This window comes from Osmerus mordax, chromosome 13 (assembly GCF_038355195.1).
Source record: "Osmerus mordax isolate fOsmMor3 chromosome 13, fOsmMor3.pri, whole genome shotgun sequence".
Taxonomy (NCBI): domain Eukaryota; kingdom Metazoa; phylum Chordata; class Actinopteri; order Osmeriformes; family Osmeridae; genus Osmerus; species Osmerus mordax.
The window spans coordinates 8,589,283-8,603,040 of NC_090062.1; the positions used below are offsets into that span (position 1 = coordinate 8,589,283).

The 13,758-nt window shown below is 37.3% G+C and overlaps 1 protein-coding gene across 1 annotated transcript in view; it reads right to left on the minus strand.

Moving 5' to 3' along the window:
- luzp2 (leucine zipper protein 2) overlaps window positions 1-13,758 on the minus strand; it is a 68,787-nt gene that overhangs the window by 9,603 nt on the left and 45,426 nt on the right. The window contains exons 5-8 of the mRNA XM_067249530.1: window positions 10,479-10,541; window positions 9,989-10,045; window positions 5,898-5,960; window positions 3,353-3,415 (exon numbers count right to left, since the gene is read on the minus strand). Of these exons, the coding sequence (XP_067105631.1) occupies window positions 3,353-3,415; window positions 5,898-5,960; window positions 9,989-10,045; window positions 10,479-10,541 (246 nt within the window). The remainder of the gene's footprint in view (window positions 1-3,352; window positions 3,416-5,897; window positions 5,961-9,988; window positions 10,046-10,478; window positions 10,542-13,758) is intronic.

Genomic DNA, 13,758 nt, shown 5'->3' on the forward strand with positions numbered 1-13,758 from the left:
AACTTGCGGAAAAAGGTATATGTTCTGTAGTGGAAAATATGTATCCATTTGGTGTTAACAGCTAAGGCTAAGGGTAGTAGTTGTCTAAATGGTGAAGTTCATGAAAGGTCTTATCTCACATTTCTCTTCCTGTGCCTTCTGCACCAAGCTGTCTGGTCTTTATTGCATGTTGCCTTGAATTCTACATATTCTCTTTTAGAGAAGCCTACCGTCAGATGCTGTTTTATTGTTAACTGCTTTCTCATTAGTCTTTCTTGTTAATCACTTTCATCAGACTCTCTTGACTAACTACAGTATTTCATTTGAAGATAATATAAACCCACATATTGTTTTTTAAGAATAACAAAAAACAATTTGTTTACACAGTTTGTCTTATTTTGAGGAACATGAACAGGGGGATATTCCAGAAGGCAGGTCATGCGACATGCCCAGGTGAGTTAACTCCTCATATGACAACCAGCATTGTAGCAACATTGCCAGTAAGTTGCTGCAACATTGTGTGTCAGCTGGAGAGTTAACTTACCCGGTTATGTCGCATAACCAGCTTTCTGGAATACACCACAGGTTCCAGAGCAGACAGACTTTGTAAACACATGTAGTTTCCGGGGAAGGTTGCTCGCTCATTCAAGTTGTTGTCGGATTTCATTGAGTGAGTAAAGACATTAACTGCTGTGCCATTGATCGAAGATTGGAGCTTAGCATTTACAAGTAAGCATCACGTAGATTTTGTTTTATTGTTAGAGAGCCACAGCATTTACATCCAGAGTAAAGGCCAGAACTAGATTTAATACAGTTTTCAAAGAACAAGTCAGGTCTTTCTTCCCCTCAAGGCCTTTTTTAAACTGGAAACCAAAGTAATAAACTTAGAGAAGTCCTTCTTTAATCATGAGCTAAAAGGACAGTATATAATCTCTCCATAGCAAATGCCGATTGAAAGGCAGAGGTACTCATTGCTCTGTGGACTGAATTACAGTAATAAGATAGGAGGCAAAGAATGTCTACTGAAGGGTGAACAAAAAAGCAGGGATTTTTAGATATAATTTGAAAAGAAAAAATGATGGTGAGGAATTTCAAAAGGTCTTTATTCTAAAGTCACATTAATAGGAATTGGCATTTAATAACCAACAAATCTGAACGCATTGGTTCAAATAACTACATTCAAAGAACTACAAGTAGGATTCAGTTTTTAACCAAAAAGAGCTTTGATCATTCTTTTGCTTTTATGAGAAAACTGCAACTCAGGATCTTTAATTGTAAGGGTCAGCAAAATGTTAAAGTGGTTTGGCCTAAGTGATAAATAATCTTTATAATTTATAAATAAAACATTGAAAGCCACAGACCTTTATTCCACTGCACAGAAAATCATGTCTATAGGCATTGTACAATAAATAATGCTAGATAACAGATATATTATAACAAACTCTATTACAATGGTAAGATTTAGCATACCGGTAGTACATAGTTCCTACTTGGTACAGTAACATAGGGGTATGCTGACCTAATGCTGTAACCTGTTGATAAGTTGTAAATTCTGGAGAAGGCAGGCCGGAAGGAGTCACGACAATTATAAAAAGGGTTGACTCGGTTTTATTAGCTCGACGTCGGATCATGCCACCAATCCACAACAGAGTGGCTAGTATGGGTGAAGACTCTCTCTTACAAGAGTGCTTAAATACAGTATCTGGACATGTTCAAACATAGAATGCACAGAATCGCTTCCTTAATGGGTCTTCAGCAGTGGTCAGTACACTGATACACTAGAACGTTCAGCAGGTGAAGTGGTCGTTAATCACATAAGCCTTATTTGTACATGATTTTCCTCACTGTCTCCCCACAGTCTGGACTGCATGCTATATTCTGCTCAGAGGGGGCCTTGCTGTATGACCTCTTGACCTTACAGAGACACAAGCTGTACATGTATCCAGAAACTCTGCCTTACACCTGTTTATTGAAAATATTTCCATATATTGTATATTTAGTTAAATAGTTTTACTATAACCTAACACATAACTATTATATATTTAACAGTGTGTGATTGTGTATGAATATACACAAACATACATGGCCATGGGCCATTTCCAGTAATATGTCCACCCCTCGGTTTCTCTTAATTAATTCCATCTCCAGGTTTTTCTTGTGCTGCAATGGATTAGAACATTGAACTTTTCTATTTTCATATTGTCTACAGTTTGTAAATATAAGATGTGTATTAAACAGTGTACTGATTTAATGGGGTTTAAGAACATTAAAGAATAAGGCTGTTTTGGGGTTAGTGGCCATCTGTGATTTGTGGTTTGGTGACAATGATTTACCATCTGTGACACTGACAGAAATGCTTTCCTATCATTCATCCTTGGGCCAGAATAGAACCACAAGAGCAGACACAGTGGACAATATATTCAGGGGGTGTAGAAGCATAAAGCTCAGCAGAGAAGAATGCCTTTCTCTATCCTCTTCTGTCATTATTTCATCTGACAGAGCTTAGGAATGATGGGTCAGAGGGATCATATCTTACATTTATGAAATGGTATTACAGGGCACTGTGGCAGAAATGTCAACTGACATTTCCTGACTTAGCACTGCAAACAAGAACCAAAAGGTCAGGCGATGTGCCCAGTAAATGCCAATGATTATTATACAAATCCTAAAATACAAAAGTCCTGGAAAAGGTCAATTTTTGCAATTAGAATGGGCCTGTACTGTATGTGTCAGTGTGTGGCCAAAGCGTTTGAACAATTTCCAATTATGTGGCTAAAGATAAATTAGAAAATTATTCATGGTATGTTTACAAATGGAGACTAAATAGCAAGTTATTAAACCAGTAGCAATCCGTAATCCCAATAACAGCACAGTGTAGCCCCAATGCTGTAAAACATCCCATAAAAAATATGATCAATCATAGAATTTTTTTATTCCTGACTGAATTGAACCGGGTAAGGAACAAAGATAATATTTAAGGACAATGTTGGAAAAAAGGACACTGAATTTAGGTCATTTAGTAGTCATTGGATAAATCTCTAAATCTTGAGAAGGTTGGTTTTGATAACACTGTTTAATGTTGTGACTAGAATAAAAACAGAAAACCTTAATGTGTCATTACCTAGAGGGTTTGACAACATGGTATTGGTGCTTCTGTCTTTTACTATTAACAGTCTATAGTTGGGTGAATTTGAGTGCTGATGCTCTCTGTAGACTGGTCACCACTATAAGAGAATCTTGTCAACTGCGGTCTAAATCAAGAAAAATTGCCCCTCCCCCATCCCAATGGGATTATCCATCCCAGGTGGACTCAAGCACCTGTTTACCTATGGTCTGGAACAGCAATAAAGCTGCCCCTTCAGTTTGCGCTTACCTTGAAAATTAAATCCTTTTTCCCGTACCGCAGCTCTTTCAGTTGAGCCTGGATTTTTTTGGACTGCAAGTAGAAGATAAGAAAATAAGTGTTAGCTTATTCAAATAGGGAAATTGGTTTTAGATCACGTAGCAGGATTTTACCGGCTGCAGCGGAAGACTCCTTTGTGAGTGTTCCCTGGGCAAAGCTCTGACTCAAAGGAGGGACCTACAGAGAGCAAGAAAATATCAAATCTCCTCTTCAGTGAACTGCAAAGCCCACACAATGATGCAGTCACACACTGGCTTCTTGCCCACTGTCTAAAGCTGTATTCCTGCTCCCCCTCCACTATGTACAGAACCACCACCACACATGCAGGCCCATAGTTACTTCTCCTCCTATTTCATATTCTAAGCCACAAACAAGACACACACAAGTGGTTGTACAAATACGTACACACAAGCTCTCACTCATTCAGCACAATCAAACTTGACAGAATGCTAAATGCATGACTTTGCCCAGCCTTCCGCCTCACCTGTAACATAGTAGTAAACAAACACACATGTTATCAAACAGATTAACATTACTTTAGCTCCTTATCAGTAATGGTTTAAGGATTGGGAGGGTAGCTGTATAAACCACTACTCTACTGAGGTCGCTCACACAAAGACAAGTTTTAGGGAGAAGGAAAATGTTATCTTGGGAGAAACTACAAAAAAAAAGGTGCATAAATCAAAGATGAAATCAAGTTAAAAATAATACTTAAAAATCTGGAAGTGAAATGGAGGTATGCTTTAGACTTGTTTGAGCTGTTTAAATAAATCAGGAATTTTGTTTTAAAAATGGGCCTTTAAATTAAATAATAAAATTCCCTATAAAATGGAAAGAGGTTCCCTTCAACATGATTGTACACAACAAAGGTAATTTTTATGTTATACAGTGAAAAAGTTATGTTTTAATTGTGGATCTTTCAAAAGGTCAGTCACTCAGAACAAGATCAGTATTATGATTACTTAATCTACTTTGTGAAATAATAATGGCAAGCTACAACAAGCTACCACTGTTTCCTTTACGAGAACCATTAACTTCTTTATTTTGTTCTCTTTATTCACAAAGTACGTTTCCCTCCCAGGACAGCCATCTTGGCCTCAGGTACTATAACTAAATTGAATGCTTGTATTCTTGGGCTAGTCATAAAATGTCAGAGGATAAATATATATGAGACATGTCAAATCCACAGATGCAAGCCAGCCAGTGTTAGATCAGGGGTCATTAAGTTTGTTTTGGTGGGAGCTGGTCATAAAGTTAAATGTGTCAGAAAGGAATTTTGTCATTTTGGAGTTTAATACAGGCCAGCAACACTGAGTTGTAATAGTTGTAATGATCATGCAATAAAACAGAATGATTACATGCAGGATAGATAGATGCATGGATATATGGGGCTTTACTCAAATAAATGGAACAAAATACTATAAACTTTCTCTCCACTGCTTATTCAAGATAAGAATAAGCAGTGGAGAGAAGGTTTTAAGCTTTTTTGTGGGTCATGCCATTATGGAAGGTCCTAACCACTTTCATGAGAGGTCAGACATAAGAACAATCTAAACTGGTTATTGACCAGTAGAATCAAAATTGGGAAGTGTACTGGACAGGATTTGGAGAGTTGTTGTGTCTGTTGAGTGAACATTTCAATTTGCAAGAGAGAAAACGAGAATATTTGCTTCAAAAATCATCTTGAAGCATCTGTACGTGTATTGCAGCATTGTCGAAGACCAGCTTTCCAAATAGTATGTATACAGGAGACCTTAATCAAATATGCAATAGGATGAATATGCAGAAGCACAAATAAGTATCCTTGTAGTTAATGAAAATTTTTTTTGTGTGTTTACAAAATTTAGTATTTCTAGTTCTTCAAAGACAGTTTGTATCCCAATTGAAAATAATTTTTGTTCTTAGAAATAGCTTCAAAGTCTTCATTAAATTTCATCCCAGTGGTTCAATGATACAGAGGAAATGAAAACCAAAATGGAGAATTATTTTGCAGCAAAAGTAAAAAAAAAAAAAAAAAGAACCCTTACAGAACTAATTACATTTAATGGGCCAAGAATGGTTGTCACTAACTTTGATCAAACATAATTAGAATAGCAAAGCACACTACACTAAAAGTTAAATTCCCATAATTTGTACTGTTTATGTACATGAACGGACGCTTTAATGAATGCCACTCTTTCACAGAAATACCATTCCACAGCAGCATTTTAGTATGACAGTGTTGTAATTCCACGGAATGCTGATCGGAACTGATTTACAAACTAAAATAACCACACGCAAATTACAGTCCACTTACAGTACAAGTGAGATCTGTGGTTTCATTACCAGTGTTGGACTGAGTTGAACATGAGCACGTATAGTTACAAATAGTCTGCATGGACCTTACTATTTATTTGGAGAAATACAATATTTAGCTTTTGAATTATAATTCCCTTACCTAACCCATTTTCACTACAGTATGACTTTAGCAAAGACACACGGTAAATAAAGAATCCCATTGTATTAAATGACTTACCTCTTCAGCATGAGCATCACAAAGTTTGTTGCCAGATAGAAGTTTGCTTTTCAAGCTCTTGTTCTGTAAGAAATCAGACAGAAATTAAATTAGATATCTTTTATGATGTGAGAAGATTTATGGCAGTGTGGATATAATGAAGATTTTGTGTTTACATCTGGAGGGACAAATCAATTTAGATTCATCAGATCTACCTACTCAGCAGCACAATTGTAAATGAGTTAATCTATGCCATAATTACCTTTGATCTAGTGCATTGTCTAACACGCTCAATTTTACACTTAAAACAAGCAGAAGAAAATAGCCAATTACCACGCATCTGTTGAATCAATCAATGGAATATGATCATGGAAATATGATCACACAAATGTGCTGTTAATACAGTAATTGCTGGAACTATTGTTACAACTATTGTTAAAACTCAACTGCTGTACTGTATGTTGACACAACACAAGCAAAGAACAGAAAGCCACAATAATAAGGCAGCAAACTAAATTAGGTTAAAAAGGGATTTTCCCACCCATAATGGTATCCAGTGGTAGTCACTTGCAACTTCAAGTGGTTTCCACATGGCACCCACTAAATATTCAAAAACAGCAACAGCAGATACCAAGAGCAACAAAGGACAGGAAGTAAAGAACGTTTAGGTAATGCGGGAACCACTCAAACTCAGCCTTTTCACTGTCTGAATAGTATGTTTAACAATGTTAATTTGTTGGTTTTTCATGGCATAAATGCTTAAATAGCCAAAATCATTTAGGCTATTCAAAATCTCATTTATTAGTAATATAAAATGTGAAAAATATAAGGAGCAGATCAGGTGCAACTTGGCAGGGTGCATTAGTTATAAGTACAGTACAATTATCCGCCGGTATTTTTTTCTATTGTGTAAAGGAAATTAGCTTTCCACAGTCTTTCTCTCACAAACAGACACACGCTCACTTTTTCTTTCTTTCTTTCATTCTTCTTTTCTACAAATTCACTTTCTCCCTCTCTCTCCCTCCCTCACACAGACCCCCCCCCCCCCCCCCCACACACACACACACACACACACTCAACACACAAGAGTTAATGAGGTGGAATGGCAGTGCTATGTGATTCAATGAGGCAGAATTGGCCGGGCATCAAGACCAAACACTTGCACCTCCTCTCCTCTCTAAAGAAAGGCCACCCTCTGAGACTCAGAGAAATGGCAGCTGTCATAAAATGTGACATGTGGCTGCCCCAGAACAGACCTAGAGTGAAAACGAGATCCAGTGCAGCTCACATGTCATGAAACATTATGCAAAATGAGTTCCAGAGTCACATACTGTATGTCAAAGTGTGTTATTTGCCAAGTGTTGCCATATTGTTGGCAATACGTGCGGCTCAAAATACAGATTTTATCATGGTCATTATCTTTTGTTTATATTTAGGAAGCAGCTAATATAGAGCATGGGAATATGCAATGTGATGCTCATATACAGTACTTCTTCCATCTGTCCTTGCTCTTTGACACAGGATGCCTAATGTTACGTGACTCCAATCAAAAAATACACAAAAAACATCTCACGAATATATACCTTTGAGGGAGACATTTGACCAAGTGTTCTTCTTTCACTGACCCAGACAGTCCTTTTTATATGTATATTCTACACAACATTTATACACTCATAACTGTGATACCTGCTGGCACCTACTGTGCAGTCATACTTCACTCTAAGTTGAGAAAAATGATTGGCAGAGACACAGATCACCCTCATCTCACTGGTGACTCATGACATGTTTGGCTGAGTCACATTAACATTATGTTTAACCTCTGAATCCGTCACATCTGTCTCCACATATCACAATGATGCCCTCCAATCTCAAGAGCTGAGCAACTGTAATGGCAGAGCTGTCTACTGTGCTGCTGCACTACAAAGCTGGCACATTGCAGCAGAGTCGAACCGTAAATCATTCTATAGCCTTGTCTCACAATGCACACATCAAGTCCCCAGAGCCAATCATAGATTATGAGTTTACAGTGAATTGCACTCATAAAGTTTCTCCAGTGACATGGATCAGCACTATTTTCTCACAGAAGTAACATAAACTGTAGCTTCAAGTCAATAAATCAAAGAATAAACACAGATGCAGGTTTTTAATTATTAGAACTAGGTAATCTTTAATGTACATGAACATTAACTTTAGTAACAACACTGTAGTCACAGGTACCCTGGTACTACATTATCTACATTATTGGTACATCAACAATGTACCAATAATGTACCATTTAAATGCAAAAATTTACATTTAAATGTGACTAGCTTTTAGGCACTCCTTTTAGAAAACATCGATCAGTCAATGCAACTTTACTTTTGCTTTCAATAGTCAATCTGTGTCAGCCTTTCATCATTCAAATTTGTATTGTACTCCCCTGCTTCCAGGTGTCCCCTACTTCCCTGATACTGAAGGAACATATGGATCACCATTTGAACACTTCCAGGTTTCCTGATCAGGTTTTGTCACAAATATTAATGTGGACACTAATAACTAGTGGAGAGCACTCCTAAAGAAAATATTATACAGAAAATATTCTAAAAACGCTCTTATAACTGTATATCACTGGACAACACTGAAAGTAGTTAATTATTTATTGCTCATTGTCACTAGGCTGTGCGGTAACTTGACTGTCAAATGGACTCAAGTTATCTATCAATCGTTCAAGTCCTAGGGGTGTTTACAAATGAGTCATGCTACCTTCCTGTAGTTTGGACAGAGGTGTAAGGCAGGGTGGGCTGCTATCTTCACTATTATTTGCATATTTATCTTGAACCCCTTGCTGAGTCAATTAGTAAGGATGATAATAAGAGAATAAAAAATAGGCGCCACCGTCCCCTTATCTATGCAGATGACATTTCATTAATTATGCCAGGACTGCAGGGCTGTATTATATATCCTAGCTGCAATTGATTTAATAACTGATTTATTCCTAGTTTTCCAGAGTTTGAGTATATTGTTATAACAGTAATGTATTGTCTCAGATATTAAACTTTTATGTGTACAGTACGTGCCAATGCCACTTTGTCTGAGCAAACCACTTCAGTCTAACCTTACCCTATTGGGAGGAGAGTAAAAGTGATAAGAGAGAACTTTGCCACAGTCATGCACGGAGAGATAGAATGACAAATCTAAAAGACCTTCCAGACCTCAGTAACTACGATAGATAAACCTTCTTTATCTTGCAGGGAAGAAACGCAACATTCTTTGACTGGTTTTCATGATCTGGTACAGGATACAGCCATAACTTAAAATGTCAAAGCTACACAGCTTTCAAAGTATAAGCCAACGACCTCTGTTGAATGGAGTTGACCCCATTGAGTAAAGCAACAAAGACAGGCCTTTTCAAGATGGACCTTGCACAGGATTCTTTTTAAACTTTAAGGTCAATGCTACAGTGAGCTAATGATTAAGGAACACTAGCCCAATATAATGTGCCTTCAATGTGGTTTGGGGCCTTTTTGAGTACTTATGCAGTTTAACTGTTTAAATCTTTTCAGATGGCAATTCCCATGAAGAATAAAGTTTATTTTAGCCAGTTTACATTGCCACTAGAGACAGTCACAGTATTGGAGGAATTTATTACTGTATGCTTACTTGCCTTACAATGTAATGTACACAAGATTAAAAGAACATAAGAAACACAAATATCCTCCTCAGTTTAGATCTCAAACAAGAATTTACATACACATCAAATTTTCTAGCGTGCTCTGATCTTACGTAATAAGGTTGATGTTAGATGGTGGAAAACTCTTTAATTGGTCATTACAAAGTCAAATTATGGCCTTGTTAACAGGTCATTTAGTGATTTAAGATAACCTTCTGTAGAATACTGTCAACACATGCAACATTACCTCCCCTACTGTGGAAACAACCGGCTTGATTTGAGTCTCACTGGTAGTATTGCCTCTCCCGCTGCTGTTTGTCCCTAATAGAGTTTGCTGTGTCCGAACAAGGCCCACTGGCTATATTCTCCACATACAGTTTTTTTGTCCCTTGTTGGCTGAGTTAATAATGTCACAGAATGTTTTCTGACCTCCCTCCGGCAGTGTGAATTCCCTAGCACTCACCTGGCTTTTGCTTTGAATGTTTCTGTAGACTTCCCTTACATGGAATTCATGTTTCACCTGTGAAGTTATCCAAAGCTATAATATGTGCATCTACCAAGCACTGCAGTTCAGATTCTGATTGATTACTTTATTCTCTGCTGACCTGGGGTATTTGGCTGTTGACTATCACTTTGCACAAGACCTCTGTGGTCACCTCTTGTGACCACAAGTCACACTGGGTTATCCAATTAGAAGGTCACTTAAGGCCCAGAGGCTCAAAATAATGCCATTCAGTTGCTTATAGCTCTCAACCAATCTTCAGCACTGTCAATAAATTAACCCCACTGACAATGACCTTTACAACTGGAAAACCTGGTTTGTATACAGTGTATGGCATTTGTATAACATATACAATACATAAATTGATCAACCTATCAAATTATCAACAAGAGACATGAACTAGTACTTGAATGTACTTGACTCGTATGTTGAATTTGAGTTTCAGACTCACCTCTTGCTGTAGGTCCTTGATGATCTTGTTTTTTTTCTCCATCTCCATCTTAAGAAACTTGATCTGTTGACAAAAAAATCCTGTAACTTTGACCTCTTTAGTTATTTCATTCATACTAATTATTTTCAAACTAGTTACTAAACACAACCCAAGGTCAAACAATATAAACTGTTTTACAGGGCTTAGTACCCCATATGGTTCTATTGCACATCTTACGCTGGTATTTTAGTCAGTCTTTAAATATTTACTACACATAAATCCATCCTCTAATTACTCTCGCTCTGCTGTCTCACACATTTGCTTTGGACAATATGACTTTTCAGGATCTCGCTCAACTGACTTTCAAAGAGGGCAGGGTGTCAGTCTGAGAGGAGTTTATGGCCTCAAATGGTGGCTGACAACTTTCCACTGTGTGCTTAATTTTATAGCCCATATGGCCATTGTCTGAGTGAGATCTTTGCAAACCTTTTATCGCAAGCTAGGCTTGTCTCAGTCATGCAGCCCTCCCTTGTGTTGTGTATTTAACAGGCAGTAAGGTCTGGATTACTCTCTGCAGATGGCAACCCACTGAGCAGGACTACATCTTAAAGAACGGATTCCGAAGGAAAATTGGTTTTCAGATTTTTTTGTCACACCTATTTAGGAACGGGTCTGAGGGAGTGTACGTCCTTGTGTAAGGTCATCTAGATTGTCCTCGGGATGAAGAGGAAAGGATTCATGGTCCAGGTGACCTCATCTTGGGAGGGAACTGCGGGACTGTAAACTTGGTCTCTGTGGTTGACACACAGCCCCTGAGCAGGGCCAGATAGCATCACAGTTCATGTTTGAGCCTTTCAGTTTGTATCTGCCCATGGGGATGTCAAGAAAACATTGTAGTCCCACTCTGCCTCATTGGAGTCGAGGCACAGGAGGGTAAAACAATGGCAGTTCTGTGCACTAGTCCTGAAATAGAAATACAATTGGTTCTGTCTGTTATCTGTCTATGCTAGTTTTTCCTATGTTGCTGAATTAATATGAATATGACATTGAATTAATATTTCATTAGAACACTGTAACAACAGTAGGATCAATTGCAAAACAAAAACTCTTTAGGTGATCACCCATAAGAAGTCACATAATTGGTACAATGAAATTGTAATACCACTACTATTACAACTTCTAACCATAATAGTAATTTAATATATATATGTATTTATCCCAGACTTTGCTGTTACTGTGTTACTTTTAAACACATTTGTTGAGTGTAGAGTAATTATGAATGTACGTGTATGCTTGTGAACAGTATGGTGGGCTTTTTATTTTCAGTTGAGACCCAGATATAGCTGGAGGCAAAGAAATGTAAGTTGGGCTTGTTTGACATCTCAGTGGCGAGGTGACATTTGATGTATGAGGCAATGGATAAAAAATATTGTCTGATTGAAGTTGGAGTTGCCCCTGGGAGCAAAAGTTTGTTCATTTTCACTGAGCACCAAAGGAAAAGCTGGGAAAGCAAAGTCCAACATATTTAGCTGTAACTAAAATATTGAAACCTTGGTATCAAGTTGCCAATATTTTTTTATTCAAGGCAAATTATTAGTTGTTTTAATAAAAAATGTTTCATCGTCCCAAAGGAAAAGGTAAGCCTCAGTGTTTCCCCTACCATCATATTAGGGGGGCGCCCGCCCCCCCAACGGCACCCCCCGCCCCCCATGGAAGGTCAAGTTAATAAAAATAAATATTTTTAATATGTATTTATATATGTATGTATATGTGTGTAATATGTATAAATATATATAAAGCGCCCGATCACAAAATAAGTCATTTAAGGTTACCTTTCCTATAAAACAGGTCTATAGCTTGCTCTTTTATTAAACATGGCCTTATGTTATTTATCTTATTTACACGACGGCACTTAATTTCTGTCACTACATGGTCGCCGTCGCGCCCCCCCCAAGACCCCCCCTCCCCCCAAAGCTGTAAACCTAGGGGAAACACTGAGCCTCATCTGAAATCCGTGAAATTAGTTTTCCATATTTAACATGGTGTAAAATTAATTATGGGAATCAATTATGAACATCATCTGTACTGTACTTCTCTCTGTAGGCAAACGTGTTGGTTAGCATACATGCTACCGCCTGTAGCAATAATTATACCATTCAAGTTATATATATTTTTTTTCAAAATTATTCATAAACATACATTAATCACATTTTAAAGCAGTTTATTAACTCTGAGGCACAAAAAAATCTTCAAAAGCTATTTAGGAAATTGCTAACTTATTTAGATTATGTAAAAGTATTTGTCAACCCCAACCTTATTACTACTGACCTTTTTTAACCTCTTACAAAATTACAGTTGCACTTTTAGCACCACAAAATATCTTAAGGCTAGCTAGCATGGGCAAGGTCCAATTAATTGGTTGAGAATAGTGATGCGAGTGTTCACTCATTCTTACCAAGGAGTTTTCTCAAAAACAATGTATGTATTGCACTTCATACAATTCCAAAGCTGAAACTGAAATCCCATCAACAATTTCTACACACACACATAGGGTTGTCAAAAAGTAAAAGAAAGATCCATATTTTAGTACAAAAGATTCAAAAGTGTCATAATGACAACCTGGCTTAATTTGCGTTTCTGAAATCACATGCTAAATCTGCAGTAGATCATTCATATTTGTCATCCAGTATTCTGGCCCATACTCTACAATTTAATTGGCATGTTAATAAGCAATAACTAGTTCTTCCATTGTGTACATTTCCCAGACTCCCAGCACATTGGTAAATCAGAAGTTTATAAATTGTCTGGTCTTTCAAGTGCAATGCGTTTCATGCATTTTGTATTTCAACACAATATCGAATATTACAAAATCTTCCATAAAAATCCAGGAAATAGTTATCATAAATTATAAGTACCTTTGTATGGGATAAGTCCTCTTATTATTATAAAAATAACAAGGATGCACATTAAGCTAACCAGCTTATAGAAGATATAAGTTATTTGGGCGCCACTGAGGAAGCAACATCCGTTATTCTTATTCTAAACATGGTTGGCGATGTCACAGTCACCATCAAGCCTTGGGAGTTCCAGAATGTTGGAAAAAGACATTTTCTTATTACCATCTATTGATCTCAAATACATCCCACAGCAGTCGATTACACTAATTAAGCTTCCTGGTGATTTGTTGATAATTAGTTTGGAAAACAAGAGTCTATCTCTTAGAGTTGCAGGCAGTGGTCTGTTTGGATACAATACAGTGCAGCACAGCAAGGTGCAATCACAAGCATGAATCCAAAGGGAC